At 32.3% G+C, this 25,940-nt stretch overlaps 1 protein-coding gene across 49 annotated transcripts in view; it reads left to right on the forward strand.

Annotated features, from left to right (window-relative positions):
- LOC148954387 (myosin heavy chain, muscle-like) overlaps positions 1-25,940 on the forward strand; it is a 97,296-nt gene that overhangs the window by 44,122 nt on the left and 27,234 nt on the right. For 7 of the 49 annotated variants that reach the window (XM_089086418.1, XM_089086374.1, XM_089086376.1 and 4 more), the window contains exons 14-21: positions 1,257-1,413; positions 2,316-2,374; positions 8,083-8,170; positions 10,049-10,166; positions 14,835-14,952; positions 17,502-17,638; positions 19,478-19,814; positions 22,725-22,853. In XM_089086418.1, coding sequence (XP_088942544.1) covers positions 1,257-1,413; positions 2,316-2,374; positions 8,083-8,170; positions 10,049-10,166; positions 14,835-14,952; positions 17,502-17,638; positions 19,478-19,814; positions 22,725-22,853 — 1,143 coding nt within the window. Of the gene's footprint in view, positions 1-1,256; positions 1,414-2,315; positions 2,375-5,480; positions 5,534-5,676; positions 5,730-6,824; positions 6,913-8,082; positions 8,171-10,048; positions 10,167-12,073; positions 12,192-13,136; positions 13,249-14,834; positions 14,953-15,060; positions 15,179-15,490; positions 15,609-17,501; positions 17,639-19,477; positions 19,815-22,724; positions 22,854-25,940 lie in introns of all 49 variants that reach the window. The other 42 variants (XM_089086402.1, XM_089086405.1, XM_089086403.1 and 39 more) reach the window with 13 other exon arrangements.

A 25,940-nucleotide genomic window follows, 5' to 3' on the forward strand; every position in this document is an offset into this window, starting at 1 on the left:
AATCAATATAATTATCTGAGATTCCTTTAATAGAATTTAAACGCTGTTTATTTTGTTGATAAAAATTTAGTATTTTCTTTATAGATTTTATTCTTAACATGTGCATATTCAATATTTAATTAGCATTAATATTGTTTTGTAGATTATCAATGTTTAAACCCTCTTGCTTTATTTAATTTTGATTTAAGTTTTCAACATAACCTAGTTTGAATATTGGTTTGACTTGTTAAATTGATGAATTGAACAAATCTGCGCTTGGGAATGCCAAACGAAATAAAAACAGGTTGAGAATTTTTGTCGATATTCAAACAATAGAAATTTTATCTTATTTCTTCAATAAAACAATAATTGCAGCCAAGGGCATATCCAGGATTTTTTTTGGGGGGGTAGGGCATTTTTTGGGGGGAGGGGATAAGAAAAAACTTTAAAAAACACATCTAGAATTTGTACCGCTTCTTTGCATAAACGGAGACACTATCTATTTAATCTCTTTTTGTCTTCCAAAGGTATTTGACTTATTAAGCTAATACCCGACTTTAGGATCATTTGGGTTCTGAAGCTAGCAAGCCCATGCACCGATGTTAGATGAAACAGAGCACCGACCGGGGCACCAGAGGCTTAATTTTAGAGAGAACACAAAAATTGCTATCCTAAACCCTCGTACGAAAAAAAATTCCCTAGATTCCGCCCGGAGATTCCAAAGGGGGGGGAAATAATCCCCTTCAGATTCCGCCTATTTTGTCCCCGATTTGCTGCTTTACCTCCAAATATGGAAACACAAGCTTTTTTCTCGAAAATAATCAGAAAATAATAAAACAACCAAATTAGTTTCCCCCCTCCCCCTTATTATTCATATCTTTTCATTCACTTTCCTCAATTTTGCACTTGGAATAACTTTTTATAATTTATTTATAAATTTTACTCGTTTTTACGGTTTTAAGCATTTTTCTCGATATATGGCCTTTTCTATTTTCTTTATATTTATCTGTGTATATTTACCAGCTTTATCGGATTAGATTTCGACCCACTGTTAAATGAATTATTTGTTCGATTTTTTTTATTGTCGCGTTTTTTGTTTTGTTTTTGCTATTATTGCTTATTTTTCTTTTTGCTCCATTTTGTTGTTATTTTGAATTCAAAATGGAAATTTGGTCCATTTGGGCACGTGATGGACATAAGAAAAAAAAAAAAAATCAAGATCTTGTCTTCCACGTTTTGTTTTAGCATCGAGATAAAATTGTTTTTTTTTATATTAGGTTGCTTACAACATTACTGGATGGCTTGAGAAGAACAAGGATCCACTGAACGACACTGTTGTCGACCAACTGAAAAAGGGATCCAACGCTCTTGTCGTTGAGATTTTCTCTGATCATCCTGGTCAATCTGGTGGTCCAGCTGATGCCGGTGGCAAAGGTAAGATCGAATGAATCAAGTAAAAACTAAACCATTTTGAGCAACAGATAAAGACATTAAGTCATAAATTTAACTTTAAATATGAATAAAATTTCAAATATGAATTTTAAATATAAAAATTCAAATTAAAAAAAATATATTGATTTAAATATCCTTATTTGTGTACACAAACTCATTTTCTTATTAATAACTATTTTTATTTTTCCTAAACGCTGTCTCTATCTCCACTTTCTTTAAAAAGAAGCATTACAATTAAGAGAAGTGATAAAATATATTTTGATAATTTTTTTTATGTTTTATTGTTCATCTTGAAGAAAACGGAAATACTTTTTCTTTCAGTTTATAACCTATTTGCGAGTACTGAAAATCCATTCAGTTGTAATAGAGTTTTGAAAATTTTCCTTTTCTTGCAAAAATTTTCGATTGTCTTTGCCTAAAATATAAAACATTGTGGCAAGACTTCCAAATATCCCTGTTTTCAATCTAATCGTATGCATGAAATGAAGTACAATGGAAAGACATATCCTTCTAGTATGCTTACTATATAATTCATTGCTCTTAGAATAAGCAACTTACAATATTTTTCTAGGTTCTGTAAAGACATCTTTTAAAGCCATTAGTCATTGAGATATACAGAGAACTACATAAACTCTTTTTTGAATTAAAAAAGAGATTTTTTCTTATTTTCATTTGAAAATTTTTTCTTTTTAATTTTTTATTTATTTATTTTTTTAAGTAGTTTGTATCTAGAGAATCTGCCCATGTTACATTTCAAATCAAAACCCGTGAAGTATATGTCTACATGTATGTGTATTATTTTGGACCAGCTTGCAGTATAATCTATGGTTAAACTAACGTAAGTGTGGATTAAATTATAAATTATAGCCACTAAATTTATTTAGGAAGTACGCAGAAGCGGTCAAAAGGATCAGCTTTTCAGACCGTGTCAGCGATGTACAGGGTAAATAGATACACAGTTACTCACTGAGACTGATGGCATGCACAAGAGGCCTCTATAGCTTTTACATGCATTCAAAAAGACATTAAATGCAAGCGACTTCTCTTTGGCTTATGCTTTGATCGTGAAAAAACTCTCTTAAGATTAGTAAACTAAAAAATCTATATAAATCTTAGCTAAAGTCAATGACACTTGAAAAGGTATGTCAAAAAGCTGCTTTTATCGTACACCTCCATGTTTAACATTTTTCAACTACTAGTGGTGCTGAATTGTTGCTGTCGGAAGTTTTAATTTTAGAACAAAATATTTTCATGGGGACTTTTGTATCAATTATCCCAAATTCAAAGGAGAGAGTAATAGCTTTTTCAAATCTAGGGAGGGGAGAAAATTTTCTGTTTTTTTCCAATTTTTCTCTGAAAATGAAAAAAAAGCATATTTCAAGAAAAATAAGCCTCAAAATGGTATTTTGAAAACATTGGAAGGGGATCAAATCTTTTCCCCCCTCTCATTGGCACCACTCATTGTAAAGGAAAACTATGTTACATTTGTTGATGAGCTAATTAAAGAAAAAACATTGTCTGAAAGTAAGGTAAAGCTTGCATTTTTCAGAGTCAGAGAAAAAGGCATCCTTTCTTAGCATCATCCCTCGCACTAAAACCCCATGGTACAAATTTTATATCTTTTGAGGGTTGTGTGTTTGACTCTCAAGTCTTGTCTGTATTTCCTTTTCCATCATAGATAGTAGAATACAATTGCCTATCATTATCTACCTATAATAACAAAATGCCTATTTTTCTGACAATTCTGTCCATCCTCTTTTGGTTAAATCAGTGTTAAAACAAAGGATGAAGAAACACTTATTATAGATCAATGAGCTAAATTTCAAGTTTCATGAATCTTTGTTCAAGTTTTAACGGAACATCTTTTGAATTTCCTCTTAGAATTATCTTATCCTTAGCGTAAATACTCGTATATTTAAATTTCAGCTTTTTTATTTAATGTCTTTTTATGGCACAGGGCTTTTTAGCTAGAAGGCTTTAAGCTACTCACGTTTGTGTGTAAATTCTACTGCTTCAAGACCAAATAACTAAATTTGATTTTTATTAGTTATTCTTTACATTTTTCCAACCAGGTGAAGCAATTTTGGATGGAACTTAGGTTAATGAATTTATATCTTTGTAAATATTAGAGTATAAAAAATAAAGACGGCTCAAATATGACAACAATTCAAAAATCCCGTTTAGTATTTGGTCAATGGCATCTTTCTAATCGTGTCTTTTTGTGCACTTCTCACCTTACGGTCGGAAGCAGATGTGAAAAAATATCGAACATGTAAATGTTGGATTTTTACAGATAATCTTATAGTAATACTAAAATTTTACAATACTAAATTCATCTTTATTGAAATAAATTTTATAATCCTTTTTCCCAGTTCTTTTTTTATTTACTTCAGTTTAAACATATTTAACGTTAATCTAATTATTTTTATTACAAAAATTTTATTTGAATTTGATTAGATAAAAGTGTTGCTTGTATTTAAAATTTAAGCATAAATTTAAATTTAATACTCCTCAAAAGACATGGTCAAACTTGGTGGACATAAAATTGAAAAAAAAAATTTTGTTGCTTTTTTAATTAAAATAAAATGATCAAAATAAGAATTAGTAAAATAAAAGTTACACTCTAAAAGAATTTATTAAATTTTTTAAGCCAATCAAGTACCAAATTGATAAAACTACTAAAATAAGTCTGTCAACTCTAAGTTTTGTTTACCAACAACACCCACTATTAACGATAGATTATGAAACTTTAAGAGCAGTGAAATGAAATCTAAATACCTCAATTTGCTATGTAGAAATTTATGCTACCATATACGTCCTAGCCGGGTGGTTGGCGCGCTAGACTTGTATCTGTGAGGACAGGGGATCGAGTCTCAGTGTCAGTGGTTGTTTCGTCTGGAACGGGGGTCAGCTGTGTGACTCTGTAAGCTCAGCCAGCTCCGATTAAGCTCCAAATGGGTGCCCGGAGAAATCTGGGGAAAAACACAGGAAGTGTTGGATAATTTGCTCCAATTACGGATTGGACTTCCTGCCGAAGGCAATGCATCGACAGATTGATACCTGCGCTACGCAGGCCATTGGTCAGCATATATAATCTTTTTTTTAAGTTTAATATGCATAACAAAGTAGGAAAAATCCCAAATTCAATTTTTACTGAAAGAGACCTTTCACACGTAATTATGTGGTTTTTGGGAGTGGTGGGTACCAAACTGAGAATAAAGCTTGTGTAATGAAACAGCGTAAAACTAGAAACATACGTCACCAAACAACTTAAGAAGGAGTTGATTTCCTTTGAAGATAGGATGTGTCGTGATATAGCATTTACTGACACTAAAACCTTTATAAGCCATGGTTAACACAGAACTACAAAACATAAGAAGTTAATATAGCTGTCTTCAGGGATCAACAGGTTCTTAATGTTTAAATTTTTACAGTGAAAAGTGTTGACAAATTTATCTAATTAGTTTTGCTTATTAATTTTTACTATTGTGGCACTGAAAAAAAGTGGATCTGTCCTAGTTAGTTCATAATTTTGTAACAACCAAGAAAAAAGTTTTTGGAAAACTGTAGTTTTCAGGAATGAATAGACCTAAGTTGGGTCCATAGTTTTTATTCTATTTTTAAAATTAATTTTATTTTTATATTTAATTTATTATAATTTAATATTTAATGATATAATCATCATATAATTAATTTTATATTTAATTTACATTACATATATTATATTGAAATTTATTTTATTTTATAAAAAGCTTTTATTTCATGTCCTCGGTACTTTAACTTATTTTTCAAATATTTTGAACACAGATTAGAATATTGAGCGCTGTGAATAATCAAAGCATCAATAAAGGGCACCTATTGAAAAAACTTTGCGCTAAGTGAACGTATGATAATTCTTTTCTGATTGACTCCTGACGAGATATTTGTTTGCTTGGCTTGTCAAAAGCTGCGTCAAGTGCAACCTTCTTTTTGAACTAATTTTACTTTTCTTACGAAATAGCTGCTTCACTTTGCATTCACAATCACTAATATTTTTCTCATACCACTAGGTGGAAAGCGTTCCAAGGGAGGTGGATTTGCAACTGTCTCTTCAGCATACAGGGTTTGCTATATTAATATACTTTATTCATTCCAACAATGCTAAGCCATCTTACTTTGACCTCATAAATCAATCTCAAATTTAGATGGCAGAGCAGTGTTTCATTTATTTATTCTATACTAATTTCAATTCTATTTTCTGCACAGGTGGTCGCAAAGGCAAATCTGGCAGCATGGCTACTGTATCTTCATCTTACAGGGTTAGCATGGCTTAAACTTCCTCTCTTCTAATCTTTCCTATATCGAGTAGGGTGTGTCATTATTTCAGCTATTCCTTATAAAAAAAAAAACACTTAAATAGTTTAAACTGATGCATAATAATTTTAATTTCTTCGATTAATCGTTAAATGTCTAAATATATGTCAAGTAGTACAAGTAATTTGTTATCTTCACAAGCGAATGTTATGAACATTTAAATATTTTAATCGTCTTCTGTTATCAGTTTTGTGTATATTATAATCACATATGTAAAATAAACTTATAAGTAAATTTAGTATGAAAATATGTCTCTTTACCTTGTTATTTTCAATGTTTTCTATGTATATATTATTAAATTTTTATTTATATATCTATTAATGACAACGCTGAATATCCTTTAATAATTCATTGTCCACCTTCCAAGTATGATTATAGCATAGAAAATTTTGAATATGCCAAAAAAACGACGTTTAGCTTTAGTAGATATGTTTTACCAAAAAATTTATTAGCTTAAATGAATTCAAAGAAGTTACCAAACACAACCTATAAAAAATATTTTCAACATAAACACTATCATTGCTGATTACAATTTGTTTGACTTTGAATGTGCTAATTTAAAAAAAGTGACGCTCTGAAGATTTTGAAAAAATCAAGACAAATTTAGATTTTTCTTAACGTTTTACTGATTTTTTTGTAAGTCTATTCTTATTGCAAATTGATTTTTTTATATTAAAGCCGACTTCAAAGCTCTCTAAGATTCACTCTTCATAGCACACCGCTGTTATAGTTTATGTTATTTGTCATCTCATTTATCAAACAGTATCTCGTAAATTGAATATTTTTTTCTGTGCAAACTTTTACACTAAAATTAATCATTCACTTCAATTTGAATTTTAGATGAATAGAATCACAGAAAAAGTATAGCTTGAATAGCTTTTGCTTAAAAAATATCATTTTCCATGATAAATTGTGACTATTTCTTAATATTATTTCTCTGAAAGAAAACTTTAATTTTCTTCAAGGAACGGCGAAACCTCTCTCTTCCTCTCTTGTGCTCATAACTCCGCTTAACTAATTCTCAGGTACTACACTTATAGGAGCAACTTAATGGTTTGATGAAGACTCTTCACAGCACCCAGCCTCATTTCATTCGTTGTATTATTCCCAATGAATTCAAACAGACTGGTAGGTCAAAATCCCCTTGTAGATATTTGTCCCCGTATCTCCAGCTCCTATAGTAGTGATTGTACTGGTAGTTTTGTTTTATTTTGACAATCCTTAAAAATTCAGTGATGATCGGTATTTCGTGCTGTATTTTCGAAGACCCAAATAATTGTCATTTTACTATAAAAAAAAGCTACTTGTCAACATATACAGTACAACCATCAGGGACATCAAACGAGGTTGCAATGGTTGATTAAATCTCTATATATATAATTTTGCACCCCTCCTTAGAATTAAAAAAAATGTTTTTTTTTGTGTTTTCATCTAAAAAAGAACTTAAAAATGGCCTCTCCAAGATTTTGGAATATCTCCCCTCCCCAATTTTTTTTTGAATTAGCATCCATGACAAACTTGGTATCACATGCAGGCATTTTGCTGAAAGTTTTTCAAAAACGATTATTTTGTGGTTTAGAATGTTTTTACATGCTCTGTAAAGTAATGGATAAAAAAAATATATATATTTAATAAAATGTGGTGTTACATCTAGTGTCTATTGTTAAAAGCAATATATGTTATTATTTCTGAAAATTTAAAAGAGCATTAACCCCTCTCTGAGATTCTTTTTAAAGTTGTGCCTTGTGCTAGGCTGATAATTCAATATTTCAGTTTTAAATATTAACTGAAGGGTTCTTAGAGAGCCATGAACAAAATAACAATTGACGCCTAAGCATGATTTGTGTTTTTTTCAGGCTAAAATATAAGAATAGACACTCCTACTTCAGCAAGAACAAGACATTTTATAATGATTCAACTAACCATTCCTATGTACATATGTATAAAAATTAGCCCTGATTAGTCTAAAGATCTGCTTGAATTTACTTTTTATTTGGGTCCAAGACCGGACGTTAGAATTATTTGACATATGCATGGTTTCCAAGAAACCAAATGGTTTTCATTAAAATCATCGACATAGAAGTCAGTCGATAGGAACAGATGTCGACACGTGTGTCGATAAAGATATCTGCACAGATGTCAGCGCAACATCCATAGAAATATTTTCTTATCTAAGCTTATATGGATTGGATCATCACTGCATTTTTTTGGATTTCATGATTTTTCTCACCAAAGCATGCTAAACGATAACCAACCAAACCAATTAGAAACAGTGTATAACCTTTTTTGTCCTCATAGGAGCAGTTGAACAACCTGATGACAACCCTGAGGAGCACTGCACCTCATTTTATCCGTTGCATTATCCCAAATGAAACCAAATCCCCCGGTAAGTCAACCTTGTAGTTTAAGTATCCTACCTTAGAAGCTGTGGTGAACTTTTGACTATAGGGCCCAATTTAAACATAGCAAGCAAGCCAAACGAATGAGCTAAATGAAAGGTTCGAAGGCATAGTTCGTCATTAAGATTTAAAAAGAAATATCTTTTGAAATCTTTAATTGAAAGTTTATCATCCCAAAGTATTTGAAATAAAAATTTTCTTGTTGTCTTTACATTTATGGTCAGTTTTGCCGCACTAAGAAATATTGCACTCTGGCTCAGGGTTGCCAACTTATTGGTCCATGAATGTTTCGCCTGAGCATCCAAAAATGTGTCATTTTCACCTAAAATGTATCCATCTTGAAATTTCAAAAACTAGAGGTTTTTTTTTTACCAGTTGTATTATTGACCAAAAGACGTTTCCTAAGACTTTTCCGCTTTCAAGGTGACCAGTTAACATCAGACATAATAAAAGTGAAAAAAAAAATCCGCATATAATATACATACAAACCAACCTAGTGTGAAAGCCTGAAACTCATATAAGCATGTAAATCCCTTACTTTGGAAAATATTTTATTTACGAGATCTCTGACAAAACCTGGATGCTCAAAAAAAAAAAAAAAAAAAAAAAAAAAACGAGAAAAAGCCCTACTTTGGTGAAAAGTGAAATTTTTTTTTGTACTGAAGTATATATTCCGCTCTGAAATGTTTCGTTTTATTTTATAAATTTACAAAATGTGTCTCGTTTTCCCCTTTTTATTCCTAATTTTTAAAATATGTCACTTCTTTGCCCTTTTATGTCATTGTGTCCCAGCGCATGGGAATGTGTCCTTTTGACGTAAAATGTGTCCAGTTGGCAACCCTGTTATTGGAAGTTATTTCAAGATTTTTGCTTCTATTCATTTTGAGCTTTGGGCTCAATTTCAATTCACCTTTAGGATAAATATTAATGGTGAAACTTTAGAAATTTGGATTTCAACCACACAGTGAGTTTTAATACTCAGATCTGTGACAATTGTTTTCAGTCTATAGAATTTCATTACACTTGCAAGGTGTATTTCGAAAGGTAAAAATTTAATTTTACTAAAAATGTATTTATGACTAATTTTAAAGTTTCAAAGTCGCATCACCCGTACAGCGAGTTTTAATATATAGCTTTAAGAAAATTTTCAAAGTTGAAAAATATATTTTCAGTCGCAATTTGTGTTTTGACGCTTTTACTTAAGACTACTTTTAAATAAAAAAAAAAAAAAAACTTATGTATATTACAATGAGTGGAACAGGCTCACTTTTAACGTTTTAAACGTTTTAACATTTTCACTTTTAACGTTCTTTCTTAGTTTTATGTCTTAGTTGTGAGTAGAATTAATATACTATAGACATAGTACTCTTATTTACTTTACTTTATCTTTTATTGTTTAGAAAAAAGTTCCATATTCTATTTCCGATGAAGTACAAAAATATAGCTGTTTCTTAAAGAGCAACACATTACCTTGTTTTCTTGAAGCACCAAAGGAAAAAAATTATTTGACGACAAAAGCTTCAAAAATTTTTGATTATTATACCATTACTATTAACAGAATTTATATTTATCGTTGAATCTGAATAAATTATCTATTCCCAGATGCTTCATTTTTTCAAATTGAAATCTTATATTCTTTCAAAAATTCAACTTTAAACTCCGCTCCCACAAGTCATCAGAACAAGATGATAAGTAAATTATATAGCTTCTTTTTATTCCTTTCACCTTGGCAAATAGTAGCGAAAGTAAAGAAAGTAAAGTAAAACCTGTTTGAAAGGAAGTGAATGTTCATGGCCAATTTTATTTTTCCTTTTATTCTTCTTCTTCTGAAAGATATTCACTCTCATTCCTCACTTTCACTTTAGGTGTTATTGATGCTCATTTAGTTATGCACCAGTTGACCTGTAATGGTGTACTTGAAGGTATCCGTATTTGCCGTAAGGGCTTCCCCAACAGGATGCTGTACCCTGACTTCAAACACCGGTAATTCCCTTATTCTATACCTCATTCAGTATAGGCTTGAAAATGGCAAATTAGAAATATAGGCCTGTGTTATTCTAAGTTCAATTTACCTAAAATCTTTTTCAAATTACGTCACCTAATTGAAATAGGTTTATCAAAATGATATTTACGTATATTCCTAGTTAATACCTAACTAGTTGTCAATCTAACTAGTTGTACCAATTTGGCAGGAAGTGCTATTAAACCCCTCCCCTTCGATCTCCCTTAGATTTCAAATTTTTTTTTAGTCTTTTCATTGAGAAAATTGAAATAATTACAGTTCCTCAAAGTTTTAAAAAATAAACTTTGCCCCTCTCCCCCCCCAAAAAAAAGTGAACTGATATGCCTGGATAAACTGTAGACTAGCTAGTTTATGGCTTAAAAATTTGCTTACTTAACTCTTCCAACTACCAAAAAAGAAGTTCTTTGCTTATCTAATAATAGTTCAAACATATTTTTCGTATTTTCTTACAATCAAAATATAAAGCCTAAAAATATTAAAAGACCCAGAAATTTATTCGAGCATAAGAAATTAGGAACTTGCAGTAATTATCAAATAGTTGCAGTACTTGTAAGTCAATTTGCTTACTTTTAAGTGAATTTACTTTAAGTTACTTCACTTCACATTCTAGACAATTTACTTGTAATTTATAAAAAAAAGAAAAATAGTTTACTTAACTTTTAATTTATTAATTCATTTACTTCTAATAAGTTAAGGGTGAATTTAATTTGTGAAAGGTTAAAACCTAACTAAAAATGATCGGCTTAAATATATGTTTACGAATTCATAACAGAAAAATATGCATTTCTTATGCTCTTAATCGGAAAATATAAATTTACAACAAGTATAAAACGAACGATCACTTAAGCCCACATTAGTGGCTATATAGAACTTATGAAATAAATATTGAATCTGGGCTTAATATAATTGTAAGAAACCAGGTCAATTGGGGTTTTACTTTGTATCAAAAACTACTTTGGGTGGGGGGAGCGACGTTGTTGCAATCCCGTATGTTTCTTTTATGTTGTTTGTTATTTCATTGCTGTTTATAATTTTGCGTTCCTTTAATTTTATATTGCTATACTATTTCAAATATTTTAAGTTAAACAAAAAATTGTAATTGTTCTGTTTTTAGTAGTATATACAGCTATGCATTTATGTTCAATATTTTATGAATTGGGAACAGTGTTTCTGGAGTTTAATGTGTTTCTGGAGAAACAGTGTTTCTGCATCTCAGTAATATAGATTACCAAGTATTTGAGGTACTCTTAAATTACAGAATTATATTCTTCTAACAGTATTTTCTCTATATTTTACGCTTCACATTCAAAAGTCTTAAATTTTAAAAGATCAAAAGAAGCTTTCAAAATAAGAAATTTAATGCATAGAATTAAAGAAAATTCAAAAGGAAAAACTTACAAAAATATGCATAAGTCTTGAACCCTATAAACGAAAAGCAGAAACGGTTGTAATCACAATCTCTTCTCAGCAAGTTTGTACATAACAGTTGAAAACTATAAGTAACTGAAAGTATTAAATCTCTCCTCGGACCCAAAATTTTAAGGCTTTTGATGATGAAGTTTTAGATTTTTATGTTTTGAGATAATTTGGGGATCTTACACGTCCTCACCAGTATACTACGAAACAAAGGTGGTGACAACGGTCAAGTTTGGTGCCAAGTGTGACTACAATAACCTGGTATTTAACTCATTAGTGTCAGATTTCGTCCATAAAACGATTTTTTCCATAGAACATCACGATTTTTTCCATAGAAAGTCAAGATCGAACGTCCGTAGAAAGACTTTTTCCATAGAACATCAGTAATTCTTTGGTAATTATCTTTTTTGAGTTTTGCAAAACTTTAGTAATTCATTTCTCGATAATTTAGCTATATGATTCTTGCTCCTAATGAAATGAAAGCTGCAGCAGATGACAAGAAAGCAGGAGCTGCTTGCCTTGAAAAAGTTGAACTTGACACCAACATCTTCAAGTTGGGTCACACAAAGGCACGTAAATGGCCTGATTCGTCCTTCGTCCAATTAGACAGATCTAGTTTAGCAGCATGCCTTTCTGATATTGCCCTAGAGTAGCAAAAAAACAGAAAATGGAGACGTAACATCAGTAATATCAGCTGCATACAGCTAAGAAGTCTAAACAAAAGTAATCACAAAGATATAATTGTAGCTACCCAAGCTTGTAATTCTATTTCTTAGGATTAACTGAACAGTTGTGACCATCATAATAAACTTAAAAACAAGATTATTTTCATCAGTTTTTGTCCGGTCCTTTTTTTCTTCTTTATTTACTGTTTTGAATTATCAAACTGTTACTTGACTCCCTTTAGACGCAAAACTTATTTCTTTTTTACATATTAATTTGTTTATGGACACGAAACTCAACTAGTCTCTTTTTTATGTTTTTTTCTTATTAAAGGTAATAGCCTAAACATATAAAAACATACTATCCTTGAATTTTGATGGAAAACATCCAGAAAATTTATTTCAAAGACTAGCCCAGGTTCTCACTAGATGTTCAGGCTATTATCTTTTCAGAGATTTCGTAGCTATAGTGTTTCTGTATATGGTATGATGTTTAGATTGGTAAAAGTTAAGTAATGAAAAAGCGTGATATCTAAGGTAATTTGACCCCCCCTCCAGCTCTAAGGGTTCAAGTGGGTTTCCCTGATATTACTGTTTGATATTACTAACAATTAGAAAAAGCTAGGCTCCTTAAACTTCGCATATTGGTAAAATATAGGTATTCTCATCAATTGACTTTTCTAGCCAGCTAATCTATGCTGAAATAACTAAAAGCTTTTTATTCATTTACTCGTATTTAATTTTAAATTCCTTTTATATAGGTGTCCTAAGGAGCTAGAGCTCAATTTCAAAAGGATTACCATAAAGCTAGATTCCTTCCAAAAAATGATTCTAACTCAGTTTTTTTATTAGTTATCTCATTTTGAACGCGTCTGCTAAGGGAATGACAGAAGAAAAGAAAGCAGCTTCCACCATCTTAGAAGCCTGCCTTACTTCAGAACAATACAGAATTGGTCACACTAAGGTTAATGAGCACCCTCCTCCCCACCCCTTTCATTACATTTGTATGGTTTGCCCGGTGCGTTCGTAAGAACTGTATTTTCACTTAGATACAACAATAATGTCAGTGTTTAGGAAGCATAGAATTTCAATGCTTTTAATGTTGGATCAGAATAATAAATTAGTTTATATGAATTAATACACTTAATCGAATCCAAATATAAAATAGCGTACACTATAGATTCCAAGTTCTTTTCTAACGTTAGTTTCCAATCTTCACTGGATGAAATGTAAATATGTTCTATTTAAGAACATATTTGATATTTGCAAAGATTTCTAATTTTATAGAGAAAATATATTTCTAAATGATTAAGTTTAGAAATTCCAAATAGTGTACTGATAATAAAGTTCCGACAGTTAATATAATCCTTGCTCGCTGATATAATCAATATGCCCAATTTATTCACTGTGATAGCCTGTTCCTATCATAGAGCAACTTTTCAAGATTTGTATGTCCGTTATACTTTGCATTCACATGTATTAAATAAAAATATTAAGAATTGCAGAAAAAAATTGATTTAGAATCCCAAAAAATCTGCAAATTTTGACAATAAAATAAATCACGAAAATAAAGTTCCTTTTTTCATTCTTATCCCATCATAGTGAAGATAAATTAGCAAATTGGTTAATTTTATTTACATTTTAAGTTTAAAATTATGCAGCCCCTTCCTATCTCATTCTGTCTCACATTTTGACATTTCGTACAAGAATCCTTGATAACTTACAAGAAATCACACGAAATTGGTTTTTAAGGTTTTTTATTTACCCAATTTATTTCATCATAGTGTATTTACCGTATTACTAATTACATATCCCAGAATCGACCACACCCATACCTATCATTCCTAATGTATCATTCTCACCCAAAGTGCTAGTTTCTGATTTTTATATACCAGTTTTTCTCTATATACCTTACTCCTGGTCCCATCCTTTTTGTACTGAAGCTTAGATGCTTCGTTTCTTTCGCCTGAATTTACTAAATTTATCCTCGTTTGGATAGTAGTTTGTAGTCACAATTTATCATTACCCGACAACCATGCATTTTCGTTGCTCGTGTGTTGTAGTGTCGCTATTATTTGTTTTGGATGTAATAGTTTGTTTCTGAGCTCATTTATCATTAATGATAATGGACTATTTGCTATTACCTGCGTTCTAGAAAAATGGATAACAGAACACCATAAACAATTAATATTGCTGTAATTGCAAAACGGTCCTCAATGTAATTGCAAAACGGTCCACATTTCAGCGGGATTTTAGTGTTATGCTCCATTTTTGACTAAAAGGAATAATAAAAAGTCAATTGCCATTAATGATGATTTAATTATGGAATTGAGCTACTTGGAGCTCAGTTCGATTGTTAAGCAATGACCATAGAATAAGTATTTTTACCTAATAACGTCACACCTACCAGCCATGAAATGGTGAATAGTATTTATGTGTTGAGAACATGGATATCAAACGAAAACTTAACCTTTCCGATTAAATTTTATGCTCCTTGAATTATTTTTAAAGAAATTTGCAATAATACCTGACATGTTTTGATCTACCTAGTTACGTGATTTTGGCACCAAAGGAGGCAAAAGCTCAAGCTGACCCCAAAAAAGCTTCTGCTGTAATTCTTGAGAAAATAGACCTTGGACAAGAGCTGTTCCGTCTAGGTCACAACAAGGCATGGTTTCCATTTTTTTTTTCTTTATTTGATATTGCCTTTCTCCTTTTCCTTTTTTTAATCTGTTTTCAACCCATTGAGTGTGTGTGTGTTTTCTCTCTTTTTTAGCTACACTATTCTGGCCCCCGCTATGGCTAAGCGACATGAAGAACCTAAAAAAGCGTCCGATGCCATAATTTCAGAGATTTCTCTAGAGAGAGAGTTATTTAGAATGGGGCATACAAAGGCATGTTGATGAAGAAATAGATATCTCTCCTATTTTCTATCGCTGACTTGCTTAAATTTTTCGAGTTTTGTGCGGGACACTTAAAGAGAAAAACATCACTAAAGCCATGCCTATTTCTATGATTTTGTTTTACTTAAAAATTTATAAATTCAAACAAAAGAGGCTATTCAATTGTAGAGGAAAACAGAGGATATTTTTAGTTCTACAGAGTTTTGAAAGGGTTTTGAACCAAATAAGATCTAAATTATTTCAGTTTTGCTTTCAACAAATTCCTTTTATTTTTGTGTTTTGACCTAGTTTAAATATTTGTAGTTACAAAGTGCTGTGCTCAAACCTTGTTAAAGATTACATGTCACCTGAATGGGCATGCAAGGTTATATTAGAAGATGCCGGCCTCGATTCCAATTTCTACCGTCTTGGCCACAATAAGGTGACCTTTTTGAGGAAAAATTAGCTTCAGTATTTCAAAAGAGGACATACAAATGCTACTATAATAAAAATGGCTTTTATAATTGCTTTTGATGACACATTTTTAACGCTAAGTATTTATTAGAAAATCGCGGACTGTATGCTAACCAGAGCTTAAGGCCAAAATATACCTCTTGCACACATAGCACTTGATCTCAAATCTGAAACCTGCCTCTTTTATACCTAACCTGATTGGTAATAACTGATAAAGTCACAGAAACCTTTCTCCTTTTTTAGCATGCTTGCTTTTTGATACTACGGAGCTTTCTAATACTAATTTCAGCATTAGCTATTATTACTAGAATTTTTCTGCTTTGCATTGAATTTTCTCAGATAAGAGGAAAGAAATCCAAAAAAGTCCAGAGTGTTGTTTTAAATGCATGTTCAAACTTACACTTTGGTGGGTATCTACCATAGTCACGGACGTCACCTTAAAAGAAAAATAGAGGAGGATGGGGGTAAATGCGGTTTTGAAAATCTATGGTGCCCCTGACAATCGTTCCTCATCTCTGGTACTTGTTTTTCTTCGTTAAGTAACCAAGTGCTTCTGGATTTACAAAAATTATTTTCAAAAAATTTGTGCCTAATTTGGCTAATCTGAATTTAACTGACTATCTTTTAAATCATGTAGACAGCTTTTCAGTTGATTTATTTAAAATTCAGCCTGACCTAACCCAATTGTTTTATCAATTCCAAGAAAAGTAAAAAAAAACAAACGGAGAATTTCAGGCCTTAATCTCTTAAACCTGAGAAAATTATATTTAAGGCCCTGCATCACAGAGTGCCTTTCTGCCGCTAGTGGTGCACTGGTGGATCGTAAAGAGGTGTTTAAGCACTTGTTTGAAAGCTACTGCTCATATCCATGTTTTTGTCATAAATTTATAATTTCATAAAAGTATGCAACCAGAAGCTGATACTACATATTCCATACTTGGGTTAAATTTTTCTTTATTTTTGACCGTTAAAAATAGCCTGCATTTTAAGTAGTGTTTCAGTCATTTATTTGTTTGTCTTGAACAGTAAAGTCTTCTGGATCTTGACCTTTAATTTTAAAGTCTTGAACATTTCTGAAGAAGTGCCGACTCAGGAATAATAATGTTTATTCAGATTTAACAGAAAAGAAATTTCTAATTAATGCAGAAAATTTGTGAGAATTTCAAGAAATTCTTGAGAAATTTTTCTGGATCTCGATCTTAGCGCATTAATACAAACAGAAGGCTACCCAAATACGGATACCAGAGTGTTGTTATAGACTTACCAAGCATAAGTCTTTCTTTCTTAAAGTGAATTTCGGGTATCTAATCTCCGATTGTATTACGTTTAGTAGGCTCGGCGAGTAAATATGTCCGTTAATAAAAAAAACTGTAAATAAGTACAAAACAGCAATCACATAAGATTTATATTTTTTGTGTTTTACTTTGGAAAAGAAAACTATGTTTCAAGTTTTTACTAGTAAAGTGATATTTTACATATTAACGTTATAATATGTTAATAGTGTAGTAGTCTGTTTCTACAATAATAACGTCTAATAATAATTGTAAAATATGATAATAATATCATTATCGTATTTGTATGATTTCAGCAATTGTTTTACAATTTTAAATGGACGAACATAAACAATTTACCTAGGGCATTTTTAAATTTCGCTAAAACCAATAAAGCATATGAATTATGCTTGAATGTGTGTCTTTTTCTTTATTATCTAAAACTCAACTCACTAAGTCTTAAAAAACATGTACTTAAAAAACAATTCATCATACATCCAATGCCTTCTGAAAGTTGTTCTATCTCTTGAACCATGATAAAACCAATGGGCTAAACGAATACAACCTAATTCAATTTATTTTGCGGTTAGGTCTTTTTCAAAGCTGGTGTACTCGGTCAACTTGAAGAATTGCGTGATGATCGTCTTGCCAAAATCATCACATGGCTGCAGTCTTATATCAGAGGCTATCAATCTAGGAAAGAGTTCAAAAAGCTTCAAGATCAACGGTAAGTTTTAAACTGAATTATGACCCTTGCAGCATTTTGAAATCTTACTTTCACCCAAACATTAATAAATACATAGTTTTAAATACAGATTGTATTTGTTAGTAAATCTTTTTAGAAACATTCATTTTGTTATAATATGCGGAATTTTGTATATGAAACGGCCTGCAAGACGAAAAAAGTATCAGTTGAAAGGTGATGCATTGTTTTTAATAGAGGACAGACGCACGTAAACGATGAAAAACGCTGAGGCCAACCTCATGAGGAGCTATAGGGCTGGTCTTCTGCTATGATTGATAAGCTCAGAGGAAGAATTGCAAGAAAATTTAAAAGGATAGACCTTATTCTCAATTTATATTCTGCAATATATATTTTCTAAAATTCCAAAAATTTGCTGTACGGAACTGTCAGTGATAAACTTGGGTATAAAAAACTATGCTAGATAGTCTTGGATAATGTCAGAAGAACACACAAACAAGCCAATGAACAATGCATTGCCTTTTTCAGTCGTCATCCTAACAACAGCCATCAGTTTTCAAACTCCATTGTTACTATTAAAGGTTAGATTTTGCACATCACTCCTGAAAAAACAAAACACAACCCTATTCAATGAAATAGTACCAGATTCCCCCCCCCCGAAAAAAAATATATAAAATAAAAAACCCTAAGCAGTTTTTCGCTTGGGTATTTTGGGATTATAAGGTTTTGCTTGTTAGTCACAAGTCAAGAGGCAAAACCATAAATACATAGGCATGCTGTCAGACAGTAAAGATTACTGAGCAGTGGCGCCAGCCTCTTTTGTGAAAAAGAGTGTCATCAGTCGTTGGGATTGACTGAAGATTTTGTTCGTTTGTTTAATCAGCAAGCCTTTGAGCAATCACCCTACAGTCCAAAATTAGCTCCCAATGATTTTCACTTATTCCAAAAGTTAATACTTTGAGGGTAAACCTTGATCACTTTGAGATGAAAGTGATGAAGAACTTAAAGAAGATTTTAATGACTGGTTCAATAGCTTGTTGGCAACTGTGTTTACGACAAGTGTAGACGAACTAGTAAAACGTTATGAAAGGTGCTAAGATTTTAACGACAACTAAGTGGAAAATTAAATTAAGTATGAAACAGTTTGTAAATAAAGTTTTACTTTTATGTATCAATTGCTAAAAGTTTTAAAGAAAAAGGTTTTAATGATGTATCAAAAGACAGACACTGACATTAATTGGCAGTAAATTGGGCAAAACAAAACAAACAGAGGCTGAATGATTAAAACTATGCAAAAATATAACCCTAACCTCCGGTAGCCAGCGTTTCTCCTGGAAAATTCTCCCCCGCGGAAAATTCCCCCCGGAAAATTCCCCCACACGTGGAATTGAGCAGCCACAGAGACAAGTACAAAATGTTGATCACATGTTCAAAGGGGTAAAGAAAGGACCAGACATCAAAACAGTTTTAGGACAGGCTCTGGTTGGTCCTCAATCAGTTTCAACTTAAAAAAAAAGGACTAGAACTCTCAGTTTTTGACCAAATGAGCAGCCGGAGTTTCTATGATTGAGCGGGAGGTTGGGGATGAGGAAGGGGCAGCCCCTTTCCTGTAGGAAATAAATACTGTTCATTTTGGGGTTTAATGCTGCTCTTTAATTTCATAATATCAGCGTAGACTAGAAATATTCCTGGAAATCAAGGGGGATTATATATAAATTCTTTTGCTTTCCAATGTCCTTGGTATATCTGCAGCATATCAGTGTTTTGTTTTCAGAATTTGTTAGGATGTAGCTGTCTTATTTGAAACAAACCAACTCATGTAATTATGTTTAAGAGTTTAAATAACATTTATTTTTGTCCCAGTGTTGCTCTCCTTGTTGTTCAACGTAACATCCGCAAATACATGAAACTCCGAAACTGGGGCTGGTGGCGACTCTGGCAAAAGGTTAAGCCTATGCTCAACGTTACCCGTATTGAGGATGAAATTAAGGCTCTTGAGGACAAGGCAGCAAAGGCTCAGGAAGCTTTTGAGAAGGAAGAGAAACTTAGAAAGGAGCTTGAGGCCGCCAAGGCTAAGTTAGAACAAGAAAAGGCAGAGCTTCTTGGCCGCCTTGAGGCTGAGGCCGGAACTGCATCCGATTACTTGGTAAAACAGCAGAAATTAGCTGCACAGAAGGCGGATCTTGAGGCCCAGCTTGCGGTAAGTATTCTTAAGAATTTTAAGACAGATTCAAATTCAATTAACAGCGAAAGAACCAATTTTAAGCATTTAGGCAATATTAACGGACTATGAAAGTTCCCATTTGTAATAATTTTTCCCAACAGAGGTAATGAGCTCAAACGTGGAAGTTTGCTTGTTGCATCGGTTGAAAAAAAAAGCCCGAATGGATCTGGTCATAACTGACACAACTTTTCGCGGGTAATTCTAACAATTATACGTTTCAAAATTAACAACCTTGAAGGCTTAGGAACAATATTACTTTTTAGTGGATCCCTTAATATTTTGGTTGAGTGTACTTATGTCCATAATTACGTGCTGCTTCTTCCCCAATGCACAGCCGTATTTTAGCCATTTGGCTGCAGTACTTCACAAGGCGGTAAGTAATACTTATCGTCAAAATGATATTGTCACCCAAACTTTTTAAACTCAGCATGTTCTATTGATTCTCTCAATCTCTTTAGAAAATAAGTATGGTTTGTGAGATCCTCAGAAGATTCAGAATTTTCTTCTTAAATTTTGAAAAGCATTTTGGCTCATCAGCCGCTTAGCTGCTCTAGCAGAAATTTTGGTGGAATCTAGACTTAAAGTATGCTGTTATTTTTTTCTATTAAATATCTGGTTTTACTTCAAGTGAGTGAATATAGGCGTCAAAATTTTGCTGTATCTTTTATACCGGGAAAACATTTCTTGTACAAAAACAGCCTTTAATAAAGATTTGAAATTTTATGTTTTGTAGACTTTGTAGTATATCTTTTGAATTGTTGCAGTGGAATTTCGGGTAGCTTAGATTCTCCTTATTATTTAGGACATTACTGTTTTTCGGCTTCTGACTTCAATCACTTAAAAAGAATTTCCTCGGTTTCAGCTAAAAATACATTTGAAACAAACGAACAGAAAAAAATATAATTCAATTTTTACTTTCTTTTTAACTTTTTAGGAACTCAATGTGTACTTTATTTTTAACTATATAGAAAAAAACTTAATTTTAAAACATCAAATTATTAGACTTTTATGCAAAACTAAAACCAGCCTAACAATTATAAACTGCAAAAGATACAAGAATCTAAGAAAACAGCAACTGTAAAAATATATAAATAAATAAAACAGAACTCCAAAGCAGGATAACTGAATAAAAACCATACACGCTCATGAGCTTGACACTTTTCTGACAGAGCTTAAGCGTCAATTCAATAATAAAGGTACAAACAATTTATTTCCGTCCTTAGTGGCAAATATTCTCGTCAGTCTCATGTGCAATTTTGTTTCTAAAAATACAAACCATTATTTATATAGTCTATCCAGTATCTGTTGTATAAACAACATTTTGCCTCAATTTTTCATTTTCTAGCTTTGTTTCTTTTCGTGAGTCAGTAGCCAAATATGTCATTCAAAGCTGGTGAGTGTTATTTTCTCCGGAGAGTTTCCTATTTATTAGAAACAGTTCCAGAGGTGGCTACTTTATGCTCACTGATTGGCTTAGAAATGACCAATAAAATTTGAGATACAATTTGCTTGAGGTAAATTAAGTGGTTCTAAACTCAGTAACACTTTAGCATCTCATTGTGACGGATATAAGGAATTTTGATATTGGCTTTGTACTCTACTCAAAATGTCAGTTTTTGAATTTGAATTTGATAAATTTGATGTATGTTGTGAACGTTTCAAAGCTCTTCAAGTCCTTGAAAGGCTAAGACAGGTAAAAGGAAACCAAATGAAATAACATGCTTTTGATGCTTCTTAACAATATCTGGCAACAGCTGATGCAACTTTTCACTAGTAAGTCTAACGCTTATCTATTTCAATATTAACTCATCACGTTAATGTATTCAATTATCACTTTAGGTTCAAGTAAGAAACTTCGTGAAACTCCAAGCTTGAATTTTAAAAATGTTGATTCTTAAGAATAAAAGTATCAGCACAGTAATAGTTAGAACCCTTTGGCACAAATATACAATAAATAAAGGATTTGGCATAATCTTTATTTAAAAAGTGATCAAACATACTAACTAAGTCTAAAAAATACTAGATTCTTCAAAATTAAACCCTTTTAACTCATCCGCATATTCTCGTAACAATGCTAATTCTATAAGAAAGCTTTTATAAGAAAAAAAATTGAAACTGTTATCAACATCTAGATATGAATGATTTTGCAATAATTTTGTGCCTCGAGATCACATCAATCATACAGGCACGGTTTACCGTTAGAACCTAACAACTGAGCCGAAACAGAGGAAATTCTTGAAAACTGAAATGACAACACTGCTTTGTTTCTTTCCATAATTTACTGTCTTCTTCATGTCAATCCCATTTACTTTCTTGGATTTTTTTTTTATAAATTCTTTTGCTGGAAATAATTATTTTAAACTCTAAACTACTTAGAACTGGTTAGAAAGCTACATAAAAATTTAGTTTGACAAAAATTATACAAATTACAAATATACAGCTAATGTAGTTAGGCAAAAAATTTAAAAATTACAACCATTTTGCCTCTGTGATATTAGTGGATCTATTATTTTTGAACCAACACAGTTTTATTAAAAAGGCTAAGTAGACTTTCAACTAATATTTTTATTTTTTTTAATAACCACGCCTTATTTACATGGTACCCCCTGGGTGAAGTTAATTTTTTTGGCCTTTTTTTAACGAGTTTGAGCTTAATCTCTTATCAGTTTCACATGCTTTATGGATTAAAGGGATTTATTGACATATTACCTTTCTTCTTCAGGATTAAAAGCAATTTATTGCCGACACAGAGGACTAAGAGTTACTAAAGTGTTTTAATTCTAAGATTTCAAAAGCCTTGCCTTTTGAACCAATTGATTTGGATATTAACCAAGTTTATCTTAAGATTAAAAGTAAGTAATAACATATCCTTTGCTCCCCCTTTAGGACACTCAAGAGCGTTTGCAACAAGAAGAGGATCAGCGTAACCAGCTCTTCCAACAGAAGAAGAAGAGTGAGCAAGAGATTGGTGGCTTCAAGAAGGATATTGAGGACTTAGAACTTGGTCTCCAAAAGGTAATTTTTCTCTCAAATAATATTTCCATTTTCTCTGTTTTGGAAATTATTTTTCACAGTTATCATCTATGCATTATTAATAATTATCAGTAAAAATCAGTTATAACGCTCTGACGTTTGAATTGGCTGGCTGTTATGTCTAATCAGAGCCGTTGAAAGGCGGAAAAAAGGGCGAACGGGGCATCTGCCTCTTGCACCGGGGCTGGGAAAAGGGGCAGCACGGCTGGGTTGCCCATCTTTATCAAATTTTTCCATTTGATTCGTTTTTTTTATTATATTTGAGTTCATAGTCGGGCACTGTAATTAATTTTTCCCCAGGCACTACCAACCCTAGGCCCCCCCCCTAACTCAAATATATACAAAAAAGCCGAATCAAGTTGAAAACTTTGATCTAAGTTGCCAATGCCTCAGCCACTGTACCAATTCCCCCTCCAACTGCGGTGCCGGGGATAGCAGAACCGGTTGTCCTCCTCCCCCACTAGGAAAGACTCTGCCCACCTGCCTTCCTCCTTGATTGACGTCACTATAATAGCATGATTAAAGGCTAGGAAACAAGACATCCTGCATAAGCTTTAAGATATTGGCCGAGCTGTTGCCTCTCATCCAAATACTGTGGTATTTTTTCGTTTGTTCAAGACAGAAAGCTATTTCCAGTACATAACCTCAATCTGCAAACATCCAGCTGTTTTCTAAATGATTGGATTTTGGCACTTAGCATTGCTTTGATTGAAAACCTAAGATATCAATCATCTACTCTATTTATGGTCTCTGATGCCATTTCTTGTTTTCTTTACTCTGTTTACAGTTTCCCTCGGAGTTTTAAAGACTTTTGCCGGTTTATGGATCATATTACTCTTGGCAGTGCTGCTAAATTCCTTGTGACTGTTTTGGAGTTTATATACACAAAACACTTATTTAAAGCACCTTCACTAATCCGCAATTAGTGAAGGAGATTAATCTCTGTCATTTAAACGCTTGTTTTTAGGTTTTGAAATAAAATGATACTTGTTTTTGTTTATTTTTAGGGACAAATAAGCAGAGGTGATTTCATAGGGATAGCCAATAGGAATTCACTTTTGCTTACTTAAAGACTATATACTAGAATAAAGTCACCAAATTCTGGTATTTTAATGTTGAATATTTTTCCAGTCTCAGTATAAAAAAAAAACACAAAAAATTTATTTTGGCTCTCCTGCAAAATTCATAAATTGACACTTACAACCTATAGCTGTTTCACAAGTTAATATTTGAATAAGTACCAATTGTCTCTTTTAAAACTTTTTTTTTCATTCACTGCCCTATTATTTAAATATAACTATGCTTGGGGCATTTCTAGCTTAGGTCAGTTTCGGTTACCATTAGGATTTTAGTCTCCTATTACGATAGTTGCCACATTATATTATTGCTCGTTTATTTTTGATAATAATAATTCATCACCTATAGAATGGCAAATTTTTAATATATTGCTACTTGAGGTATAACCCATAAACTCCACATTGATTATTATGATATTTAGGAGGTTTAAAGCCCAGTCTTTGTGCCTTCTTGATTCGAAGCTGGGTATGCGACGGAGAAATGGGCTACCAATCAGGGTAGACCCGTGTAGGATGGCTTTGGTCCTATCTCATCGAGGCGTACGTTTCTTGGTTACTGGTTTTGACGGCCCATTACCAACTTCGTCTGAGAAAGGTGAATGAAGACGCGGCTTATGAATGGTGGATTCTGTTTTGCTATGGAGCCCTTTTTGAGGCGGTGACTGAATAATTCAAACCCTTATTATCTTTCATGGCCTAGGGAATCCCTTCATATATGTTGCGTGCCTGTTTCTAGTATGTGCCTGTCTATATTATATGAATGCCCGTTAAATATCAATCAAAAATAAGCAAAAAATGATCAACTCCTTCGGAACTGACTATTTTTGAAATTGCGACGGGGTTAGATCCATGCACCTTCCTCTAACTATACCTCTGAATCTTCTCTTCGGTTGTTAATATAAATATAAATGAAACTCACAATTTCCCCACTAATTGAATATGAGTCAATTAGACTGAAATTGAAGTTATCAAGTATTTTGCAGTAGGTTGCATCAAGCCATGGTTAATTGTAGAAAGAGACAAGCCAAGACAGGTAGTCCAAGTAATTGAGAGGCAAATGTTTAAATGGCTGGGGTACGGGTAAATGGCGGGAGTAAGTATGACTCTCTTATTGGACACATACTTGTCAGGTTAGCTTTTGGAAAGGTATGCCTGCCTAGAGTCTCAGTTATGTTGACCAATAATTTAAAAATTGACATAGGAACGTTAGATTGCCTGGAATGAGAGGCAAAGAAGGCACGCCCGCCTATATGTCTTAAAAAGGTTGACCAAGAATTTAGAATTGACATAGAACCATTAATTTGCTTGAAATAACAGGCAAACAATTATTTAAAACCATCTTTATCTTCCAAATAGTACTTATTTGTTGCCTAAGCTCAGCCTCACATTCTGAGAAAATTTTCAATTTTTCACAAAAAAGTTTTCAAACTTTTGGGTCACTTGCCTTGCCCGAGACTCTGGGCGGGTGGGCGCCCCCAAATATTGTCCCAAATTCCTCTCCTAATTTAGCACTTGTTCACGGATGCCCACCGTCTCCAATCACTTTCCAAATAGTATCTATTAATTGCCTCAGCCCATTACATCAATCTGAGCAAATTTCATTATTTTTTTCAAGTTTTGGGTTTTTCAACTTCTTATTCTCCTGCCTCAAAAACTTTGGGATATACTAGCTAAGTAGAATTTTTCTGTTGGTAAATTAGGGCTGAAATCAAATGCCTTACTCAAATGCCTCAAATGCTATCGGTTTATAGCTATGAAATAAAATGATTTCCAGGGTCATTAAGTAACTATTTCTAAAGTATAAACAGAATGTAGTTGAAGTTTGAATGTGAAGTTTGCCTTAGTTTTCTTGAAGCCAATTTGATTTGATTTATATATTCTGTTTTATCAATCGTTTATTCTATCATCGCAATATTTGTTGTAAAAAAGCATTACATATTCCGGCTTTTACTTTATAAGAATTTTGCAAAGGTTCGATCTGAATCTTTATTAT

Source organism: Artemia sp. Qi Xiang Cuo, chromosome 3, assembly GCF_049724085.1.
Source record: "Artemia sp. Qi Xiang Cuo chromosome 3, ASM4972408v1, whole genome shotgun sequence".
NCBI classification, from domain to species: Eukaryota; Metazoa; Arthropoda; class Branchiopoda; order Anostraca; family Artemiidae; genus Artemia; species Artemia sp. Qi Xiang Cuo.